The sequence below is a fragment of the Nicotiana attenuata genome, unplaced genomic scaffold, assembly GCF_001879085.1.
Source record: "Nicotiana attenuata strain UT unplaced genomic scaffold, NIATTr2, whole genome shotgun sequence".
NCBI lineage: Eukaryota > Viridiplantae > Streptophyta > Magnoliopsida > Solanales > Solanaceae > Nicotiana > Nicotiana attenuata.
The window spans coordinates 155041-178127 of record NW_017672284.1 but is presented as its reverse complement, the minus strand read 5'-3'; the positions used below and the strand labels follow the sequence as shown (position 1 = coordinate 178127).

Here is a 23087-nt window from a genome sequence, read left to right as displayed (position 1 = left end):
TTACATAAACATGTAATTATAGTACTAAACTTTCCAACACATGCTAAATATTAATTTTACTGCGTATATGGTTTATTCCAATACAAGAAGGTAATAATAAAATGCTCATAATAAATGACTTTCAAAAGTAGGGGGGAGTTCCAGAATGTGGAATTTGGCTGATTTTATTATTTTACTAATGTGTAAATTTTATGAGTATTTCAAATATTTGCAAAATGAATAAATAAAATACGGTAATAATTGTCAGTTTAGATTGAATTCGTAAAATGCAAAATGTAATTTTGTATAATTAACGTATCTCCTTCGTAAGCGGACATGAATAGTTGTTCCGGAGGTGGCCAAATAAGCTGATGTATCAGTCGAAGAAGAATAACTTTACCGGAGAAATTGCAATTGGCTTGTTAGTCGCATTTGAAGAACACGACTTATAAATCCCATTGGTCCCCTAACCGAACGAGACTTGTATATAAGTCGATGGAATAAGGAAGGTGTGAGGGCAGTGTTGGCTGCCATGGAAGGAGCTCAAGATCAACAACAGCAACAGCCGCCCAGGGCGGTGGAGGGCCTGAACCCCGCCGTTCAACAGCAACTGAACCTGGAATCCGTCAAAACTCGAGCCATTAGTCTCTTCAAGGCTATTTCTCGCATCCTCGAAGACTTCGACGCCATCGCTCGCACCAATGCTGTCCCCAAATGGTTCTCTCCTCTTTATTTTCTTCTATTATTTAAAACAGTAGGAGGAAATACAAAAATGATCTGCTTATACATGTCCATTATCACAGTTGAATGAGTGTACCCCTTCACTCTCTAGCACTTTTATATTATTCAAACCCCTTGTAAAAAAGAATTAAATGAAAATCCAACCTAAGATAGACTTGCACATTGGTTAGTAGAAGGAATGATGTATAAGAAGGTTGGCTTGCACATTTCATATTGATTTCCTTTTTGGTATCTTGTTATACTGCTGATTTCTGTTTTCCATGTTATTTGGAAAATGGAATCCGAATTTTCCACGAGATAAATAAAGCCAAATTTATTTACATGAAATCTGTTTAACTAATTTGGATCTCTTTAGAAATTGAGATGAAGTATTTTACAGTTGATACTTGATGGTATATCCTTAAGAATTACCAATCAAAAAAAGAAAGAGGTTTTTGGAAGTATCTAAAACTCATGCATGATTTCCAGCTTATTCCTCAAACATGTTAATCATTAGTTTTAATAAATCCTTTTTGTCAGGCAAGATATTCTGGGGCAATTTTCTATGGTGAATCTCGAGCTTTTTAACATTGTTGAAGATATTAAGAAGGTTTCCAAGGCTTTCGTTGTACACCCCAAGAATGTAAATGCTGAGAATGCTGCAAGTACGGATTTCTTCACTCACACTGGGTTACTTTGTAAAGTTGGACTTTTTGTTGTCCTTTTTTAAATATACATGTGACCCACTGATACTTGTCGTTGCGTATAAGCAAGTATATAGACTGTCTAGAAGAAAGTGGATCACCAAGAAAGTTGATGTCTTACTAATTCTCTTCTCTTGGATGCTACCTAAGGGTATATACATATTTAGTTTGACTGCTAAGTGACTCTTTATTTGACATTTTTACTTATTTCTGACTTGCTGTGGATAGGTTGATATACATGTGTGACTAACTAGATAGCATGAGGGTCAGGTACTATTGCTATCACTTCGGTTGTCATGTGGTGAGATTGTTTGAGGATAATTGATTGATCAATCAACGATGCCCAATCCCAAATTATTTGTGGTATTGTTTGAGCATCAAATCTTGTCAAATTTGCGAAAAGGTTAAAGAAAGAAAGAAGCAGATAGTTTTTGGGCTGTGGCTATGTGATATTTGTGTTGACAGAAAATCCGGAAGATACTTTCTGTCATTTGTTAGTTGCAAATACTTTTCCATGCAGTTCTACCTGTTATGCTGTCATCAAAGCTGCTGCCAGAGATGGAAGTTGAAGATAATGCCAAAAGGGAGCAATTACTACACAGCATGCAAAACCTATCAGTAGCATCCCAAATTGAGAAGTTGAAGGTGGCAAACTCTGCAGATGCTGTTCTTATGTTTGTCTATCTGTGTGGCATTCTAAGATTCCTATAAATAGCAGGTTAGAATTGATATGATTGGAGCAGCATGTGAAAGTGCTGAGAAGGTCATAGCTGATACCCGCAAGGCCTACTTTGGAACCAGACAAGGGCCAACACTGCTTCCAACTATTGACAAGGCACAAGCAGCAAAAATTCAGGAACAAGAAAGTTTACTTCGAACCGCAGTAAATCACGGTGAAGGTGATAATCTTGTGTCGTGAGTCCTTTGCCTAAAAAGATACTTTTTTTTTCCTCTCAGCATTTGTTATGCATGAGAAATTGAGGCTTAAGATTCTTGGACCCCAATGGTCCCTCTGTTGATGTGTATTCTACTTAAACTAAAAGAAAGAGAGAGAAGGATTCTTGCAAACTATCATATCCGTTGAGTGCCTTGTTTATCAGTAAATTGTACATGTTCTCCGTTGAAGCATTGATACAGTATAGGAAGGGTGAAAATTTCAAGTCAAATGATTCTATATGCTGCTGCAATGCATCATAACATTTATGTACAAATTCATCCGCCACGTGTCTAGTGTATTTGTAGCATCTCTTCGGTGCTGTTTGGAGGTACACTGGTTTATGACTTGTTTGATTACATGTATACTCACAGATTTCATGAAACTGGTACTTACACAGGGTTACGTGTACCTGGAGACCAAAGGCATATTACTTCTGCACTTCCTGGTCATTTGGTAGATGTGCTTACAATCACTGACGGGCCCCAGTCTTTTGCTGATTCATCTGGTAATCTATCAACTAATGTTGTCATGCTCTCTCCACTTTATTTCATGAATATTTGACTAGCGAAACTGATGTTACGTTCAAACAGGCACTTATCTGAAGAATACTCCTCCCTTTTCATCGAGCAATGTCAATAGTCAGGGAGCTTTGTTACAGGTCAGATTTCTTATAATTACCTCGTAAATGAGCATTTTGCTCAAGGAATGAAGATAAGATTGTAACACATGAATTTTACTTCCAGATCTTCCTTTAATTTTGTTATTTAAAGGTGTTATGAACAAAGGGACAAATAGTTATTATACAAATATGTTATGCGATCTTTCTGTGAGAAGAGGAGCCTTGGTGAAAAGGTTAGAGTTGCGCCATGTGACTAGGGAGTCACGGGTTTTCGGGTTCAGCCTTGGAAAAGGCCTCTTGCAAGAAATGCAAAGTAAGGTCTAGCCTTCCCTTGTCCCAGCGCATAGCGAGAGCTTAGAGCAACTCTCTACCTTTTTTGGTTTTCTGTATGGTTCTACTTATTTTTACTTGTTCCAGGGAGGGGATTAATTTTTTTTGGGGTGTGTTTTCGTTTTGATAGTTGCTAATTACTCAGTCTAGGTATACATACCCCTTTCTATGCGTGCCAACCTGATTTTTTGTTAAGTATGTTCCATAGCACCACACCGAAAAACTTTACATCTTACAATGGGTTTAGATCCATCAATTATGCAAGGAGTTTAAAAGGTTCATTGTAGTGTTTAAAAATCATATACACTTCTTATGTTTAAAAATCATATACACATCAATTGTACCTGGCTCTGCTCCAGCCTACCGAGGACATGATCATTGATAGAAAGGTGTGGAGGTCGAGAATTAGGGTGGTGGGTTGATAGACAGTCTAGACTTTCGCCTTGTCTTACCAGTTATACATGGCTCTGCTCCAGCTTACCGAGGACATGATCATCGATAGAAAGGTGTGGAGGACGAGAATTAGGGTGGTGGGTTGATAGACAGTCTAGAGTTTTGCCTTGTCTTACCGGTAGTAGTAGTACTAGTCGGGTATTTTCCTATTCCTAGTCCCTTGTTTTTATACGGTGTGTCATTATTATCCGTAGGATTGACACTGTTCTTGTAGTTTCGTATCCCTGGATCTCTGTTATTAGTCGTTGTAATATTTGCTTCCATTGTCTTATTACCTTGTTGTTGCTATTGTTTCTCTATTGCTTCATTTTTACTATTCTCGAGCCGAGGGTCTTTCGAAAACAACCTCTCTACCTTCATAAGGCAGGGGTAAGGTCTGCGTACACACTACCCTCCGCAGATCCTACTTGTGGGATTTCACTGGGTTTGTTGTTGTTGTATACACTTCTTATGTTACACTAAATACTCAAACCTGATGTTGATACTGCCAGTTTTTCACTGCTTATTTACATCCTTGGTTGCAAGTGTTAACACCTTTTCTTTTTGGTTGGGGTGAAGCAGGTGGTAAGAATTATTTCCCTCATTTATTTGAATTTAATGGAGGAACCGAAATTAAGTGGACATGTTCGACATGTCTCCATGTTTGCTATTGAATACTTGAGTAACCAGATTGAAACTCTTTACCTCTATACATTGCGCTAAAGAGCATTAGGGAAAAAATGATTAACCTGCAGGAAGCAAATTAATCATATCCTTTTTCCCTTCTTTTCCTTAACTTATACACAACAACAAAATCAGTGTCCCGAAGTTATGTTAATATATTGAGTCCATATCTCGGTAGTAGTTCTTCAATTCTGATATCTATGTGCTGTTGTTGGAGTAGGCTTCTGGAGCACTTCGAGCAGCGGCTTCTCCTAGTGGGACTACTTCCTTTGATACTACAACAGCATCCCCCTTGCCACATGCCAACTCACCTAGGTCTAGTGCTAACATGATGAATACACCATCTCCTCAGCAGCAGAGCCTTCAGCAGCAGCAGCAACAACAGCAGCAGCAGCAACAACAGTTGCAGCAGCAGCAGCAGCAGCTCCAGCAGAGGCAGAAAATAATGCAGTTACCTCAGCATCAACAGCAACTTCTTGCCCAGCAGCAGCTTAGGCAAGCCTCAATGCCAGGACTGGGACAGGTACGGGTTTGTACAACCATCTTGACTGGTTTAAGGTATCTCTTGCGTTATCCTATATGCTTGTTCCTTTTCGTCAATATTTTTTTTGATAATGACCAAATAAGCTAGTTTTTTTACTAACAAAATAATGCGATTACCGCGATTACTAGCTGTATACAAGCGAGAACCGTATAAATAACTTGCTTTTGTTATCATCTTAAAAATCTGCGAGTTGCTTTGTGCTCTGAAAATACGATAAAAATAACAAAGAATGCTGTGTGTAGCATCAGATTTTCCTCTGCTCAAATATCTGTTGTATGCTTTAAGTTGTCCAGTATATCGCATGTTGTATGCCTTCTGCCATTCTTTTTCTGCTTTTGCTGCCTTATCTAAGATCTCGAGCATTCCAAGCTCTCTTTAACATTGTAGATACCTATAAACAGCAGCCCCATAGTTTATCAGCAAAAATACGGTTTATTAATAAATGGGCTACTTCTTATCCCCTTTACACACAAAGGATCAATGCACTATGAGCCCGTTTTGGTTAGCTGATTGAAAGTAGCTGAAAAGTATCAAATGCTGAAAAGCACTTTTGTATGCTGAAACTAACTTTATGAATAATTTGTTATGTGATTGGATAGAAGTGTTGAAACTGATTATAATCAGTTAGTGTATTTGGTAAAAGGTGCTGATAAGCACTTTTTCTATTAGAATGACTGAAAAGTCCTTAAAGATTTGTAAATATGCAAGTATTTTCGCATTAAAAAAGATGAATGACGGAAATAGAATATAAAGATAATTAGGAGTTCTGTTTTAGGAATATTATTTTGGAGATTACAAAAGATATTAGGAACAAAATGGTAAAAGGTTTGGTCAATCTTAAAGTGCTTATAAGCTGAAAAATCTTAAGATAGGGTGACCAACTTATGGCTTTTGGCTGATTTTACCTTAGTGCCTGGCTTATTAGCACTTTTGGTGTTTACCAAACGTGTGGATATGCCAAAAAATGCTTTTAGCTTATAAGCTTAGCCAAATACCCTTTATATCTTCTTTTGTTTCCTCCAATTGTCAGCTGTGAGAATTGAATCCGAGGCAGCTGTTCTCACAAAAGTGCTACTTTTTTGGTCTTTGCTGCCCCAATAGCTGCATTAGGGAATCCCTTGACTCCTTATGACAACCCATAATGGATTTAACGGCGGGAGAGCCTGATGAATCACCTTCCAACTGCGAAACATCTCTCTCATACAAAAGCATAATATGTGATTCTAATTCTTTTCAGGGGGCAGGTTAGTGAAGTTCTTATCTAGATAGTAATTGTTTAGAGTAAGAACTTTCTAATCTTAAAACAAAAACATGACAAATATTGATTTCTGCAAACCAGAAAATTATGGCGAACTGTATTTTTTTGTTTATTTTTGGTGCAATGAAAGCTTTGTAGATGATGCAGAACCTTTACTTGACATGATTGATTCCTTGTAAGATAGAACAGAGGATACTCTGTGTGGTTTTTTGAATTGTAAATATAGCCGCAGCACAGCCTTTATGCTGATATTAATACAATATTACCATTTTCATAAAAAACATTGATTTTCTGCACTCTTAATATGCTTACCATGAACGGATTTTCCAGACCTGAATGTAATCATTATCCTATTTGGTAATAGTATATTAGTTTGTGGACTGAAAGGAATTTGGTGGACAGTATGGAGAGAAAGGAATAGTAGATGTTTTGAGGACAAAAGTAGTTCCATTCAAAGAATTAAGCTGAATTGTTTTTTCTCTTTTCACTTCTGGTGTAAAGAGAACTATATAGATGATGCAGAATCACTTGTAGATTTCTTTCATTCCTTGTAAGATGCAAGGCTCCCTGTAATCTTTGCTTTTTTTCTTTTGAATACCAATACCAACTTGGTGCTGATGAATGTGATGTTACCTTACTTTGAAATAGTATATTAGTTTCTGTAGTTCATTACATTGGACAATATGTAATAACTGAAGAGACTGTTTATTAGCTGCATGGTCAGCCTCAGATGCAGTTCTCTCAGCCACTGGGAGCACAGCAGTTTCAGGGTAGGCAGCTAGCATCTGGTGCCATTCATCATGGTATGGGTCAAAGTCAGCTCAACCAAGGAAATCAGCTGAATCGACATCTAAACCAGTTTTCTAGTCCTATGAATACTGCACTATTCAATTCTGCCCAAAGTACACCTAACTCTCAGATGGTGAGTCATAAATTTCAGTTTTTGTTTTATTTGCTTCTTCATCAGGCAGCCTATCGGTGATGAATTATTTGCTTTTTCCGATAGTTTTGAGTTCAAATTCACTGGATTCTGCTGTTTTCTGCCGATTTAAATTAATATGGGTTTATTCTGTTTTCTTACTGTGGCAAGTTGCAGAAGTGAAGAATGAATTAAATCTTTTAACTGATGTGCTATGTGCTCTTGTTCTATTTCCTGGTAGACTAGATATGTCTAATGAAGTGACATACTTATTCCGCTTGCCTCTTATGTGCATTAGGTGACATTTACTTGTATTTTTCAACAGCATGTTGGTGCAGATGAACTTTCTTTCTAATTCTTACTGTGCATTCTACCAACTAAGACATCTTCATATACAGTTCCGATTGGGTTTAACTGCAAGTTGTTTATCACATGCATTGAGCTGGTATTTAACATACTGAAGATTTCGGGGATCTTTGAAATTGATGGTTCTAACTAAATATTTGTTGCATTGAAGCAGTTACAAAAGTTTTAGAAATTTTTCATATCTATTTGGTTGCAACCATCTCTATCCCTCCGGGGTAGGGGTAAGGTATGCGTACACTCTACCCTCCCCAGACCCCACTAGTGGGATCCTACTGGGTTGTTGTTGTTGTTGTTGGTTGCAACCCAATTTGTCAACTAGGTTTTTCCCTCAGAAGGCACTCATTATTGTACAGCACATGCCATGAGGTTATTGATTAGCTCAGCTGTGTGTCTAGTTCTCCCCTATGACATAGATATAACTAACTTCCTCAGTATACATGCTAATGCAATGCTCATCTGGTCTGTTCTGTGTCATGCTTCATTAGATCTTTTGATTATTTGCTGTTCATTGCTTTATTCTACCATGTTTTATTGATGAACCAGTTCAGTCAGTACGCATCATAATTTCTCAAAGTGTCCTGCATTCTTTTCTTGACCTTAAAATTTCAAATATCCAGTCTGCTTCGAATCTTGTTAAACTTATTCTGTATGGCAGATCTCGAATATGTCAGCAATGATGACATCGCAAACGCTTCTGCCAAGAACGCAGGTGTGTCAAAATGTATTACCTATTGCTTTCGTCATGCATGTTGGAGTTATTAGGTCTATTTATAATTATAGTTCATGACGAGGTGAACTTAGTGCCTTCTCTGGAGCGTAAAGAGCGATCCTGATGTCTTTATTTAGAATGTTGATTGGAATTTTCTATTTATTGGCATTATACACCTCAAATATTTTTTGAGATTCTGTCTTGACTGTGAATTTGCTGTAAATTGATGGGAAGCTACAGCTTCCCTGTGCTCCCAACTTGTGTGAGCTAAGTATAATCTTTTCGTTTGTATTTAACTTACATTTCTTCAAGTTGACTAGATATGATTAAGGATGTATGTTACTCTTTCACATGGTCGAGGACATTTCGTATTTCCAATATGAGAGTTATGCTTTTTGAAAGTCATTTGCATGGGAATAACCTAATTCTTACACGTTTCTTTTGTATTATGTTGCCGATTGTTTTATGGCCTCATATTACTACTTTCAGTTTGGAATGTCTGGTGGAACTCGGAATCTTGCTGCTGCAAACCTGAGTGATCAAAGTAAAAGCGCCTCCTTTGCTCATCTTTCTTATAATTCTGTTCAAATGGATTTTTCTTCCTTTTTAGCCCGACGAGAAAGTGTTGTCAACCAAATAAAAGTGCAGCTTGTTTCTAGTTGCAAAACATTTCCCTAAACAGGGATGTCGTTTTCTCTGCAGTGTTCAATATGGGCGGAAACAATCCTGGTATAATGCCAATCCAACAACAGCAGCAGCATGGCACATTTGGAAACATGTCGCAAAATACACAGAATCTGCAGCAGGGTATGATGCCTCTTCAGAACACACCTCAGACGCACCCTTCCTTTCAGCAACAAAGACCACAGGGCCAACAGTGAAGTGTCTAAAATTAGAAGGAAGAGGATATGCATACCAAACCTCTAACTTGTCCTATTGTTGAGTACTGACCTTGATACAGTATTCCAATGCCAGATTGTTGCAGTAAATTTTTATTACGTAAAACATAACATCTGTTAAAAGAAGATTGTATAATTACATGCTTTGTACACTATTCAGAACTAAATGTAAATCAGAAGGTCATGCCATCAGCACTTGCTATTCCACATCTTTCTTACACATGCCTTGTACCTCGTTCTTTCCTTATACCTAAATCAGAAGCTATAGTTGGTGTCTATATTTGAGATGATAAGAATGGGATCCATACGAAGCGAAAGAAATACTACATTTTCCCTTATATCCCAAAATACTTGTTCAATGGCAGGGAATTTTTCGTGAAATACATTTACGGAGAATCATGGTTCCTATAAAGTCATTTGAGCACTGTCTCCTGCAAGCTCTGTCTGGCTTTGCTTTTTCTCTCATACAGCCATCGTCTTGCGGCAGTCTTGAAAATGTGTGACCCGGTGACGACTCTTTCTGGTTGTAAAAGAAGTGCAACATCTCTCAAGGAACCATTTCAGCCTGCATATTCCCATAGTTCAAGGGGTACAGACAAAACAAAATATTAAAAAATTTAAAAAGGCAAAAGAGTAGCAATTCTAGCATTTGAAGGTAGTCAAAACGGATAAATTATCCGGCTTGACCCATATTTAATACGGATAAAAAAACGGGTTAACCAGCGGATAATATGGGTAACCATATTATCCATGGCTTTTTGAATATGATCACTTTTGGAAGAATTTTTAGTTTCTCAAACTTGAGGAACCCCTAATTTGAGGCTTCACAAATATAAAAGTTAAAATCCAGTAGTTATCCATTGGTTATCCATTTTCTAAATAGATAATATGGTTCTTATCCATTTTTGACACGTTTATAAAAAGTTCATTATCCAACCCATTTTTTAGTGGATAATATGGGTGGTTAAGTGTTTTCTTTTAACCATTTTGCCACCACTAGTAAGACACATGGGAAAACACCATCCATAGGTGAAAGAAATGAAAAGCAGAGAACAGTAATAAGGGAAAGGAGCTTGCTTACAAGTCTAAAAGGCAGGAGCATGTGGAATGGAGTTGATGATGTGGTTGGAGTTGGTGATCCAGAGAAAATGGCGCTGCAGGAGACGTCGGGTGGAGGATGTCTGTTTGAGGGGAGGGTGGTGGTGAGAATGGCGGGGAAGGAGAAGGAGATGAAGAGAAATAGTAGGGGAGATGTGCAGGTCCTACACTCACAGGCAGTGGGGATTGTGGAGTTGGGGGTGACGACGAGGGACTCGCGTAACCACTAACCATTTTGAGTTTATCTTCCTCCCCCCCATGGCCATTGTGTGTGTCTGTATTTTGAAGTGTCGCGCGACTCAGCTTTGAATTGTAGGTAAACCAAACGGTCACTAACACTCACATATGGGGCCTTATCCCGCCATGTGTAATCAATCTCTAAATCCTGACTATAAAAATGCACATATTCCAGACCTGACTTCCCAACAACCAATCCAATTTGTATGAGAGTTCCTTTGTATTAGTAGGTGTAATCCTCTAGTCAAACGGTCACGTACAGTGAAAAAGAAGGAATTGTGGGAGTCGGAGAGAGAAGAGAAATGATATATAGCGGTTAAAAGGAGAGGACGAAAATGATTTGCAAAAGAGAGTAGAGGTATCAATCATCGGTACACGAAGGGCATATCGATCCTCTCGTCTCTCTTTTTCTGTATCGCAGTGGGAGCTCAAGCTGCCCAAGAAAGCGCAGCTGCGTTGCAAAGGGGTCAACTCTTAATTATTAAGTGCTTGACGGACTTCTTTATAAGTTCTTGTTGGACTTAGTCTCCAGTTATATTGTATTTCCTCAAATAGCATATTTGTGCAAGCAACTAGCTCTGAATCCACCTATCTGTAGGCTCTACGCAAAACCTGGCAAGTTGTATCTTTTTAACATCATGAACAGATTCAGAGCTATACATCAGGTAGATGATCATTAATACATTATAACTAGTCCAGATTATAACTCCTGGATAATTAAAGAAGCAAGAATCTACACAACATTGAACGGTGCTCAAGTATGTTCATAAGCAGACCAGGGTAATTGGCATTTTTGCAAAGCTGAATCTCCGAATAAGAAGACGATCAACAGAAATTACTACCATTACAACAATACAAGAGGATCTAATAAACCACCCACCATATACAACTGAAACCAGGTGAACGTTGTACCTTGCTCCCTCTTAGAGATGCTTGATAGATTTTCCATACTTGACAGATATCCTAACATGTCAATGTGACAGCCAGCGAAGAACCAGGCTAGTACTTCTTACGCACAAGCAGTGAATAGATGCACTTTTCTGCACATAAATTTTTTCCCATACATAAACATGCATCTGCTTTAAATTTGCCACTTAATAATTTCTCTTCTTGTGTAGAAACTCTATTAAATGATCTCCGCGATAAGTTTCTGAAGGGCTTCATTTGTAAGAGGAATACACAAGCAATCTTGACCATCCGAATTCCTTTTGGTTTTGATCAACTCATGGTCCTTAAATTCTGTCAGATGTGAATTCAAAGTAACTTGACTACTCACCAGGAACCGTTCTCGGCATGTAGTGTACAAATTATTGATTGGCATCCCTGAGAAGAACAATGTCAAATTTAAATGAATGATAGATCTATTGCATTCAACAAACATGGAAATGGAAATAAAAATGGGGGGAACGAACGTATGAAAGAACTTGCCTTCTTCATCAGAATGGGCTAATTGATGCTCCGCTAGAACTTTAAAAACATTTTGAGCATTTGGTGTCAGACTCTGTAAGACAATTGAAGCTGTCTTTACACTTTGAGCAGTGCCCCCATGAGCGAGAATGAAAGGAAAAAACATTGCTTCAACCTTGTATGGAGCAAAAGTAGGAACATGGCACCAATACCAGTTAAACTGTGTGTGAACCATCTTCTTATCCCACACTGGTATATATGACATAGCCAACGTAGTAAATGTCAGACCTTTTTCTATGTGACATGCACATAATAAATACAGGAGTTCTAATACCAGGTGTTAAGGGAGATACTAAGGAATGACAAGAAGTTGACATTTCAGCATCAGATGGTATAGTTAAGGTGCTATATTTTTATGGTCAAGCAGCAACTAGCAAAAGGCAGTAATACCTAGAAATTCTTAAACCAGGTAAAATTAGTAAAAGGCACTAATACATGCAAACTACGGAAAAGGACTTCACAAAACACTCCCTTACACCTCTAGACATCCTCTATTATGCACACGTCCAATCATATACATGCTCACACATGCGTGCAGAAAACACTTACAAAGAGGAGCATTGACATGATCAATGGAAGCAACCATACGGACATGAGAACAAGCAGCGATACTAGCAAGACATTGTTGGCTGTCAGAATCACGCACCCCAGGACCATCAATGTTATGAACAATGATGCAAACAAAACACTCATCTCCTATATCTGGCTTGTCTAGAAAAGCAAGAAGGTCGTCCATGGATTTGGGGTTAAATGGTTGTTGGCTTTTAGACGGATTTCCAGAGGTTGTCTTTTTTCGCAATTTTAATTGATCCCAAAGGAGCTCAGCTAGTGTTATCACCACCTGCAATAGAACATCAACGATAGCAGATCTCTTAGTATTACTAGAATGATTTTGTGCTAGCAACCGGTGTATTGTGCATCTCATGCGGATCTTATCATATAATATCATAAAAGAGGGGGTGCTCATAACTGCAATAATTGTTGATATTAAGGAAGTATAATAAATTAAAAAAGGTAATTACTATTGTTATATCAAGTCCCAAGCACCAGGAATCAAATGAACTGTGTCAAAAATATGTGTTTTAAGTATTTATAGCCTCCATAACACCAAGTAAATTTTGAGACTATGAAGTTTGGGCATAACCATCATATTGGACCAGCAAATGTGAAATCTTCAGTTATTGCCCTCTCATTAAATCCAGTGGCACTGGCTTGGTATGTACCAGATAACAACTAAACTTAAAAAATTGTCAGTGCTAACTTAAAAATCCATGTCAGTGTGCATGTGCTGCACTAAAGGAGAAAGTTTGCAACCAAACAACATAGCTCCATAAGCAAAAGCTCCTGTCATGATCAGTGTTCTTATAGTAATCTGTCTAACCCAAAAACGCGGGCCTATAACTTTGTTTTCCAGAAAATTTGCGAAGTGGAAGATCCTGGCTTTGAGAGTTTCTACACCAAAATTATTTTCTAAAACAAGGGTACCAAGCAAGCAGCACTTTTAAACAAGAAAACAATAGGGTGAATACCTGTTTAAGATTTATAGACTGGAGATAGCCATTGACAACAACAACAGAATACTCAGTTAAAGATCTTGTCGCAAAATCTTCAATCAAAGCTTTCTTTGATCCAAAGCCATACATCAAAAGTGCAAAACCACACCTATCAGAGTAACAAAGAATTGGAAAGGAAAACCTTCCAGGTTTACATTTGATAGCAAATGAATACTAGGCAAATAAAAAAACTTGTTGAAAAAGCATATTGTGGAGTAAACCTACACATCAGGACACTGACCTTAGCACAAAAAGCCATTCTGAATACAAACTTTTGTAGCTATTGATCAAATCATTTACTTCTTTCTCATGTTTGGGCTCAATATTAGCTGCCACCTCTCTTAATTCCTGCATGCAACAATCATCATTGTGGACTCTCAGTAAGAAGAATTATAAGTGGAACTTTATCCATTATGCATTGGTCAGGAAAGATTAAAACATGTATAAGGGACACAACCATGTACAACAAGTGTAATTTGGAAAATGCATAGTACCCCTCATCTTCGAGGGTATTGTCCACTGGCCCTTTGTTGATATTATCTTTCTTGCCTCTGTTCAATGGTCAAGTATGGATTTCCTTGATAGTTTTATTACATGAATGATCACAGCTCGCATCATGAAGTAGTTCATCTCAAAATATACCTTTATGCACTTCTTGGAATGCATCAACTGAAAAGTCAGCTTTTATTTTCTCCATAATTACAAAAAACATAAATTTTGTTGAACCTCTTTTGCTTGCTGATAAATCTAAAAGGTGGTTCACAGCAAATACTTGTGTATTCAGAGCTGTTAAGATGAATTTATGCTTATCCGTTGAAAGAGAGCGTTTAATGTCCACAGTTCCTTTTTATTGGATCATTTTGAGTTACTTCTAAATTATCTCTTTAATATGATGAGGAAGATGGGTTTTGGCGATAGGTGAAAGGAATGGACGAAATTTTGTGTGCCAACTGTCATTTTTTTTTTATTTTAATCAATGGATTCCCCGTTGGTTTTTTCTCCCCATAGAGGATCGAGACATGGTGATTCTTTGTCACCATACCTTTTTATTATGGTGATGGAAAGTCTCAGCAGAATGATATCTAAAGCAGTGTCACTTAGGGGTGGAAATTACTGGTAAGTGGTAACTATAGTAATCACTTAACTGCTCCCTTATCTGCCATCACTTAACTGGCTCCCTATTGTATGCTGGTGACATTTGAATTTTGTGTGATGCAGATAAGGAGAAAATTTTACATTTGAAGGGGATTATTAATGCTTTTGAACTATCTGGAGTCCATATAAACCTGAGGAAGAGCAGTTTATTTTCGGTACATGCTGATCAGCATGCTCAGTCACTAGCAGACACTTCGGCTTGCAAGCTGGGAAGTTTTCCCACTTCTTGTTTGGGACTACCTCTTGGAGCAAAAATATAGAGATAACAGTATATGGAAAGGAGTAAATGAAAAATGTGAGAAGAAATAATGTTCAAGGAAAAGAGAATATCTTTCCTTTGGTGGAAGATTGACGTTGATTAATAGCATACTTGATGCAATTCCGACTTATTTAATGCCATTGGTACCTATGTCAGCCAAGGTGGAAGGGCATTTAAATAGGATCAGATGCAATGTTTTATGGGAAGGTAGATTCCAGGTAAGTTTCATTTGATAAAGTATGAAAAAGTTACAATTTGCAAGGAGGGAGGTGATTTGGGTGTTAGGAACATCAGGCTCCATAATAAAAGTTTGCTTTACAAATGGCTATGGAGATGAAATGACATAAAGAAAGAGCACTGCAAGGAGGTCAGCAAGGCTAAAGATGGGTTCCAGAATTATGGGGAACAGCTCACATAGTATCTCCCCATGGCACTGCAATGTGGAAACATATCAATAATCTGTGGGAGGAATTCCAAGCATACACCAGATTAAGTGTTGGAGATGGAAAGACAAGTGGCTTGTGGAAGATACATTAGCTGATTCTTTTCCTGATTTAAGTGTTGAATAAAGATTCTGCATAAAAGACTGTCGGGATGGCAGCACTTGGACCTTTCAGTTTAGAAGAAATTTCAACGATTGGGAGATTGAAAGCATAAACAAATTTCTGCAAATGACTCAGAACGTTTCACCGATAGATTCCCAGAATGATTGTTTGAGAGAAAAGGCAGCAGGGATGTCAGCTTTTCTGTCAGCTCGAGTTATCAGTTACTTGTAAAAAACATGGCTTCTCACAATAATGACTGGCCATGGAAAATGGTGTGGAAGACAAAAAGCACCAACCAAAGTAGCTTGTTTCGGTTGGTGGCAGCACATGAGGCATGTCTTACGAAAGAAAGCTAGCAGAGCAGAGGTATTAACTTTGTGGCTAGTGCTATTTATATAAGAAAGAGGGTGAAACAGTTAACCACTTGCTGCTACACTGCAATTATGTATGGCAAATATGGTGCATGTTTCTTAATCTTTTTGGGATCCAAAGGGTTATGCCAGCAAGAGTTAAGCAAGCTTTGAGCAGTTTGGCATATGCAGAGTGAGCTAGGAAAAGAAGAAGACCTGGATGACCATCCCTTTTATGCATAATATGGAACACTTGGCTCAAGAGGAACATAAGATATTTTGAGAATGTTTCATTTTTAAGAATATATGTAATTGAAGTAATACTGGAGTTTTTGGAATCGTTACAGATTTAAAGGGTTCATACCCAGCAAGGTCCTTGTATTGTGCCCCAACTGTCTTGGCACTGGCCTACTGGGCTTCTATAAGCAAACAACCTTTATTCATCAAAAAAAGCACTTGACTAATCAAATACTATATTTTTCTTTTTATAGTTTAACTGAAGCTACCTCAAGGACCGGGAAAACAGAGAATTGTGAGTGGTAACTTAACGTGTAATGATTTGTCATCAGTAATATCTTTCCTTATCAAAAAATTAACGTGAAAAATTACTAATTAGTCTGGGTGTGTTTATTTCTAGTTTTCTTTGTATCAAAAGATAAAAAGCTGCAACATGGTCAACTGACAAAAGTCGTATAATTATGTGAATATGGGTTAGGAATGCTTCCTTTTACCTTCAACCTCGATTTATCCTCATTTTGATCTTGTTTTTGAACATGGGTTTAACCTCTGAATTTCCTAAGGCTCCATGCAGATGCAAAAGGTTTTACATTATCTCTTGCGCATGTCATTTCACAAATAATTCGGTTTCAATTTTTCTCAGTGTAATTGTTGTTTATTAGTAGCTTCATTCAAATTTTAAATCTCTTATGTATTGAGGCTTTTATAATTCAAATCCTTACAAATATTTGAAAACAAACAATTCTAATGGGACTAGTATGTTTTCAATCTTAAGAATTGTATGCTGGATTTGGAGTTTCTCATTTTCCCTAAACTCAACATATAACTATTTAAATTTGTTATCTTGAAAATTATGTGCTATAGAGAAGATAAATTGAAATGTCACTGCTATTGTACTTCTAGCTAAATGGAATTGATTGAAATAAAGTGGATAGGACAAATGGGACAAAATTTTCTCAAATTACATTAAATAATAACAAACGCGTGAAAACTTTCTTTCTCTCACTCACCATGCTCCCGGCGCACGGTAGTTAACCTAAGCCACTGTGAATACCATGGGGCCTGGACGAGGCAGAGGAAGGGGACGACCAAAATCAGTACCAATTGTTTCGTTTGGGAGTGCAATTGGTGCAAGGATGCAGCCAAAGACATCCAAAGCAAGCGCTCAAAGAACAGAGGAGAACAATCCTAACCATGCAAGCATTGGATGAGCTTCGATAGATCTTCTAGCTAGTGAAATCAGCACACAATTAGACCTAAAGGAAAATCCAGCAACAACACCAAAGGGATTGGGCTTGAGTACTATAACCCTAATGGAGAAATCCAATGGAACAGTAACCCCAGGGGGAGTGAGTTTACCAGTGGAGATACTGAAGGAGGATTCAACTCTGAAGCGACCAATTTTGAAGAGCTTAAACGAGAAGGCCATGGATCTGGAAAGCACAAGCACAGATCCTACAGAGAATGCCCCAATGAAGGTACCATGGACAAGCCTATTTGCTAAACACAGATGGGCAACTAATGGTATGTCTCTTTCCTACATTCCACCACAGATAGTGAATGGTCAACCCATGGCTCAACTAGTTAAATCTGAAGTAGATAAGGAAGCTGAGAAGTGGAAAAGTGCGCTTATTGTCTATGTAATAGGAGAGGTACCTGGTTTCAATGCGATGAGTCGATATATAAGGAAAACTTGGGCAAATGTGGCTGTCCCGGATCTGTTTCTGCATGAGGGGGGCTACTATGTGGTAAAATTTCAAAGTGTAGAGGAGATGAAGGAAATCTTCTATGCAGGTCCCTACACTATCAGCAACAGACCTTTGATTATGAAGGTTTGGACACAGAACTTTGATTTTAAAAAGGAATTCCTCACAAACATTCCTTTATGGGTCAAGTTTCCAAACCTTCCTATGCAATGCTGGAGTAGTGATTCTCTGAGTAGAATTGCAAGTCTCATTGGTACACCAATTTTTGCAGATGAATGCACCTCAAAACAATCTCGGATTTCATTTGCTAGGATGTTGATAGAGGTGAATGCAACTAAGGCACTCTCTGAAGAAGTTGCCGCGATGGAACCAACAGGGAGGTTTTTCAGTAGAGCGTCACTTATGATTGGAAACCTGCATTTTGTGACCAATGCCTCCAAGTAGGTCATTCATGTAAAGTCCAACCACAACCTGGCCAGCAACATCCAGAAGTTCAGAGACAAAAGAGAGGCCCAAAAAGAGTGGAACAAGTATGAGGAACTAAGAATCCAAGGGACAGACCTATCGAAGGTAATGGGTAGATGCGACATAAGCAAGATCAAGGCAATGATGTGCAAACAAAGGTGCATACTCAGCATCCTGCTATCCTTAAAGATGTAAATGCCCAAACAATTAAAGAGGATCAAATGGCAGAAGCGGCAAAGAGTAAAGAAAAGGCTACAATACCCCAAAGTCCTCCACTGGACTACACCACTTAGAAATTCTTTTGAGATACTCAGTGCAGAGGAGCAGAGAAGTGATAACACCATGCCTCCAGATAGGGGGGGGGGGGGGGAAGTACCTATCAATGACCTGGTGCATATGGAATGTGAGAGACACTAAAAAGAGGTACAAACAAAAGGAGCTCAGGAATTACCTCAAAAATGCCAAAATCTACATAGCAGGATTAGTGGAGACAAGACTTGAGCAACATAATGCTCAGAAGATTCTTAACAGCATAGCCCCTGGCAGGGGATTCTATAATAACTATCAAGAGGCACCTAATGGTAGAATATGGTTAATGTGGGATGAGCAAAGGTTCTCTGTGAACTTGTTAGTTGTTACTAGTTACAGCCCAACTGATTCACTATAAAGTTTACAGACAAAATTACTGCAATTGAGCAACTGGTGACAATCATTTATGGCTTTAACACTGTGGAGCAAAGACTATCCTTATGGGCTGCACTGAACACATTAGGGCCTTCGATCAACCTCCCTTGGTTGGTGAGTGGAGACTTTAATGATGTACTCTACTCCACAGATAGAGTAGGAGGAAACCCCATCAGTGCTTCTGAGACCAAAGACTTTGAAGATTGTATACTCAACTTAGGACTAAATGAGCTACATTGGAGTGGTCAGTACTATACCTGGTCTAATAAACAACAGGGTCCTGATAGAGTGTGCAGTAGAATTGATAGAGCCTTGGGTAATGGAGATTGGATGCTATGCTGGGGCCACATTAAAGTGGAATATGATGTTCCATTTATTTCAGATCATTCTCCAATATTACTTCACTTGAAATCTATAACCAAATCACCCAAGACTCCCTTCAGATTCTTCAACATTTGGACTGAACATAGCCAGTTTGAGTCATTTGTGAAGGAGGTGTGGCAGAAACAATTAGATAACAATCCTATGAAGAATATATGGATGAAGCTGAAGGCCTTGAAACCTTTGTGCAAGAAGCTCAATAAAGAGGAGTTTAGCTACATCACGCAGAAGGTTGAGGTTACCAAACAACTGAGAAGTATAGAAGAACAACTAGCCCAACAGTATACAGATGCACTGATGATAGAAGAAAAAGAGACAGCTCAAGACTTGGAAAAATGGTCCTCAATAGAGGAAAGTGTGATGAGACAGAAATCTAGAATTAGATGGTTCAAATTGGGTGACGCTAACACCAAGTATTTCACGACAGTAATCAAGGAGAGAACAGTCAAGAAACAAATAGTGGAGCTCAACACACTTACAGGAAATAAGACCTAAAGGCTATTAGTGATGAAATTATCACCTTTTATAGAAGCCTAATGGGGACATCAGCCAAGGAGCTACCTCCTATCAACAGGTTGATCATGGAGCAAGGACCAAAGTTGACTCATGAACAACAATTGGCATTGTGCAAGGAAGTTACAACTACTGAAATTTATGACAGCTTATGCTCGATTGGAGATGACAAGGCACCTGGAGTTGATGGGTACAATGCAGTATTTTTCAAGAAGACATGGCACATAATCAAGGAAGAGATAAACCAGGTTGTTTTAGCTTTCTTCACAACAGGGAAGCTATACAGAGCACTTAACTGTACTGCCCTCACATTGATACCTCAATCTGAGAATCCCCTTACAGTAAAAGAATATAGGCCAATAGCCTGCTGCACTGTCCTATATAAAATTATATTAAAAGTTTTAGCATCAAGATTACAAAAAGTGATGCCTGATATTATCTATGAAGCACAGGCAGGCTTCATACCAGGGAAGAAAATAGGTGATAACATCATATTTGCTCATGAATTAGTCCAGGCCTACAATAGGAAGCATGTGTCTCCTAGGTGTATGATCAAAATTGACCTTCAAAAAGCTTATGACACAGTTGAATGGTGCTATCTGGAGCAGGTATTGGAAGAATTGGCTTTCCCCAGAAAATTCATTGCTTGGATTATGGAATGCCTTAAAACAGTGAACTACTCTATCTTGGTTAATGGTGAACCAACTGAACCTTTCGATGCTGCAAGGGGCTTGAGACAAGGGGATCCCATGTCCCCTTTCCTGTTTGCTATAGCAATGGAGTATCTTAGTAGGCAATTGAACAGCTTGAAGAATGAAAAGACTTTCAGATTTCATCCAAAGTGTGCAAAGATGGGGATTACACATTTGTCCTTTGCAGATAATCTATTACTCTTTGCCCATGGAGATGTAGGGTCTGTACACTACCTTCATCAGTGTTTTCAGCAATTCTTCTCTACCTCAGGCTTACAAGCTAACCTAGGCAAAAGTTCATTGTATTGTATTGTGGAGGAGTGATACAGGCAGAAAAGGACAGAATCTTGCAGCTGTTGGGATATGTCTATGGGGACCTACCTTTCAAATACTTAGGCGTACCTTTGTCAACTAAGAAGCTGACCATTGCACAATGGCAGCCTCTTATCCCGAAGATTGTTAAAAGAATCTCATCATGGAGTGCTAGGAAATTATCCTATGCTAGAAGGATCCAACTGGTTAAATCAGTCATCTTTGGTATCTAAGCATATTGGTCTCAGCTTTTCATGATCCCTGCCAAGGTATTGGACATAATTGATGCATATTGTTGCAGCTATGTGTGGTCAGGTGTCAATACTATAAATAAATAGGCTTTGATTGCCTGGGAAAAGGTTTGTTCTCCTAAATCAGCAGGTGGACTTAACCTTATGAATCTACGGATTTTGAACAAGGCAGCAGTAGTAAAAACCTGTCGGGACTTAGCACATAAAACTAACAGGTTATGGATTCGATGGATTCATAGTTACTACATTAAGGGACATCAATTTGGTAGTATGAAGGTGCCACAAAGTGCATGTTGGATGATTCGGAAGATTTTTGATGCAAGAGATATCCTGCTGCAAATGTACCATTCTGCTCCAGGGAAAAACTTGATTAAACAGACTTACTTGCAGCTTCTAGGTGATCTCCTAAGAATACCATGGAAATGCCTAATGTTCTCCAACGAAGCTAGACCTAGAGCAAGATTTACCATGTGGCTTCACTTGCATGGAAGGCTACTTATTGTTGATAGATTAGCAAAATGGGAACTCAATGTGGAACTAAAGTGTAGCCTATGTCAAGAATACAATGAGACAAATGAACACCTCTTTGTTCAATGTAGAATCTCAAGGAAGATATGGGACAAGGTTCTGCTATGAGGAAAGAAGAATGCACTATTTCCAAACGCATGGAATCAATATCAACACTGAATTATTGAGAATGCCAAGGGGAAATCAACAACTGCCCAGGTCTTCAAATTGTTATATACTGAACCAGTGCAAGCTATTTGGATGGAAAGGGATCACGGAATATTTGAGCAAACGAGCAAAGATTGGAGTGCCATTGCAAAAGAGATAGCCTTCGTGTGTTGTGCAAGATCATCTGTTAGAACTAGGAGCTATTTTGAGACTTGTATGTTCTAAATTTCTCTAAGTGTACATATAGAGGTATGGATAGTCTTTCTTGTTTCTTGTCTTTAGATAGTTAGTTGAGTTAACTACTATGGCTTTGTAAAGTTTATCCTTGGTGATTAATAAAAGTTTTAATTACCAAAAAAATAAAATAATAACAATTCACTTATACGAGCCATCCAATCTCTTTTGTTCTAGCTAAGATATCGGAAAGAAAATGAAGGAATACTTTTTTCTCCATTTCTTCTCATTTTGACTGGAAGTAAACTATACAAAATACTATAAAAGAAGAGTTTTTAAAAAAGGACAGCCTATTAGGGGTTGCTTTCACAGATCAAACCCGTGACCTATATGCCACATGAGGTGCACGAGGACAGCCTTGCAGTAAACAAATTTAAACAATTTAAGTAAAATCAGTTCGAGCCATATATACAATTAAACAATTTTAAAAAAGAAGTATTCTACATTAAGTTTGCAACCCCTGATTGGGAGCAATGGTACTTCACATGGTCCACCTTAGTTGAGATGTAGCAACCAATAATATAAACAGATGAGAAATTAGAAAGCAAACACAGACCTCTTCGTCCACAAGATCGATTTCGGAGAGCTTACGAGCTGATTTTTTCCGAGAAGAGCCCACTTCTTTTGCAAGGAAATAGTTTCTTGAGAACCCGAACTCCTCTTCCTCAATCTCATCCGCATCCATTTCCTCAGACCCAGAGAATCTCAAACACTAAGACTTTGTTCAATTAACAAGCACAATCTCAAAGAAGTGCGTTTTTTCTTTGTATTTCTTCTTCTGTTACTCTTATAAAGCGAATAGCAGATAGTTGTGAGGTGTGTTTCTAATTCAAGGGTAATCTTGTAATTCAGTGTTTAAGTGCAAATGTGGGAGGCATAACGAGGGAATAGCCGCTCCTCTTTAAAGTTACATGGGCGTTTGGACATAAGAATTGTATAATTCTAAAATAGGGTGAATGTTATAAAATAATAAAAGTAGAAGAACAATATTGCAGAGAAAGAGAGAGGGGAAATTCTTATTGAATTTTGGGATGAATTACAATGGAATAGAACCATCTATTTATAGGGAGATGGTGACTTAACCACCAAGTAATAAACCCTAGAATCTCTCTATATATGGACATTCACCATAAATAGGATTCTATTTATAACACTCCCCCTGAATGTCTATTC

General features: G+C 38.2%; 2 protein-coding genes across 5 annotated transcripts; one reads left to right on the top strand and one right to left on the bottom strand.

Annotated features, from left to right (window-relative positions):
* The first annotated feature begins 333 nt into the window (after positions 1-333).
* On the top strand, positions 334-9320 carry LOC109212600 (mediator of RNA polymerase II transcription subunit 8). 3 transcript variants are annotated; one of them, XM_019376252.1, is made up of 11 exons: positions 334-696; positions 1240-1364; positions 1924-2048; positions 2119-2302; positions 2738-2845; positions 2931-2998; positions 4626-4928; positions 6932-7129; positions 8148-8201; positions 8691-8745; positions 8904-9320. In XM_019376252.1, the coding sequence occupies exons 1-11, from the start codon at positions 512-514 to the stop codon at positions 9080-9082; spliced, it is 1584 nt and encodes a 527-aa protein (XP_019231797.1). In that variant the 5' UTR covers positions 334-511; the 3' UTR covers positions 9083-9320. The 3 variants fall into 3 exon arrangements, with proteins under 3 accessions (XP_019231797.1, XP_019231793.1, XP_019231794.1); XM_019376248.1 differs by having other exon boundaries at positions 335-696; positions 6920-7129; XM_019376249.1 differs by having other exon boundaries at positions 337-696; positions 2122-2302; positions 6920-7129.
* A 1770-nt stretch (positions 9321-11090) lies between these two features.
* LOC109212601 (origin of replication complex subunit 2-like) lies at positions 11091-22798 on the bottom strand. 2 transcript variants are annotated; one of them, XM_019376253.1, is made up of 6 exons: positions 22471-22798; positions 13697-13803; positions 13432-13564; positions 12452-12743; positions 11864-12091; positions 11091-11758 (listed from the first exon to the last, which is right to left on the bottom strand). In XM_019376253.1, the coding sequence occupies exons 1-6, from the start codon at positions 22597-22599 to the stop codon at positions 11562-11564; spliced, it is 1086 nt and encodes a 361-aa protein (XP_019231798.1). In that variant the 5' UTR covers positions 22600-22798; the 3' UTR covers positions 11091-11561. The 2 variants fall into 2 exon arrangements, with proteins under 2 accessions (XP_019231798.1, XP_019231799.1); XM_019376254.1 differs by lacking the exon at positions 22471-22798 and adding an exon at positions 17012-17087 and having other exon boundaries at positions 11106-11758.
* Between the last annotated feature and the right edge of the window lie 289 nt (positions 22799-23087).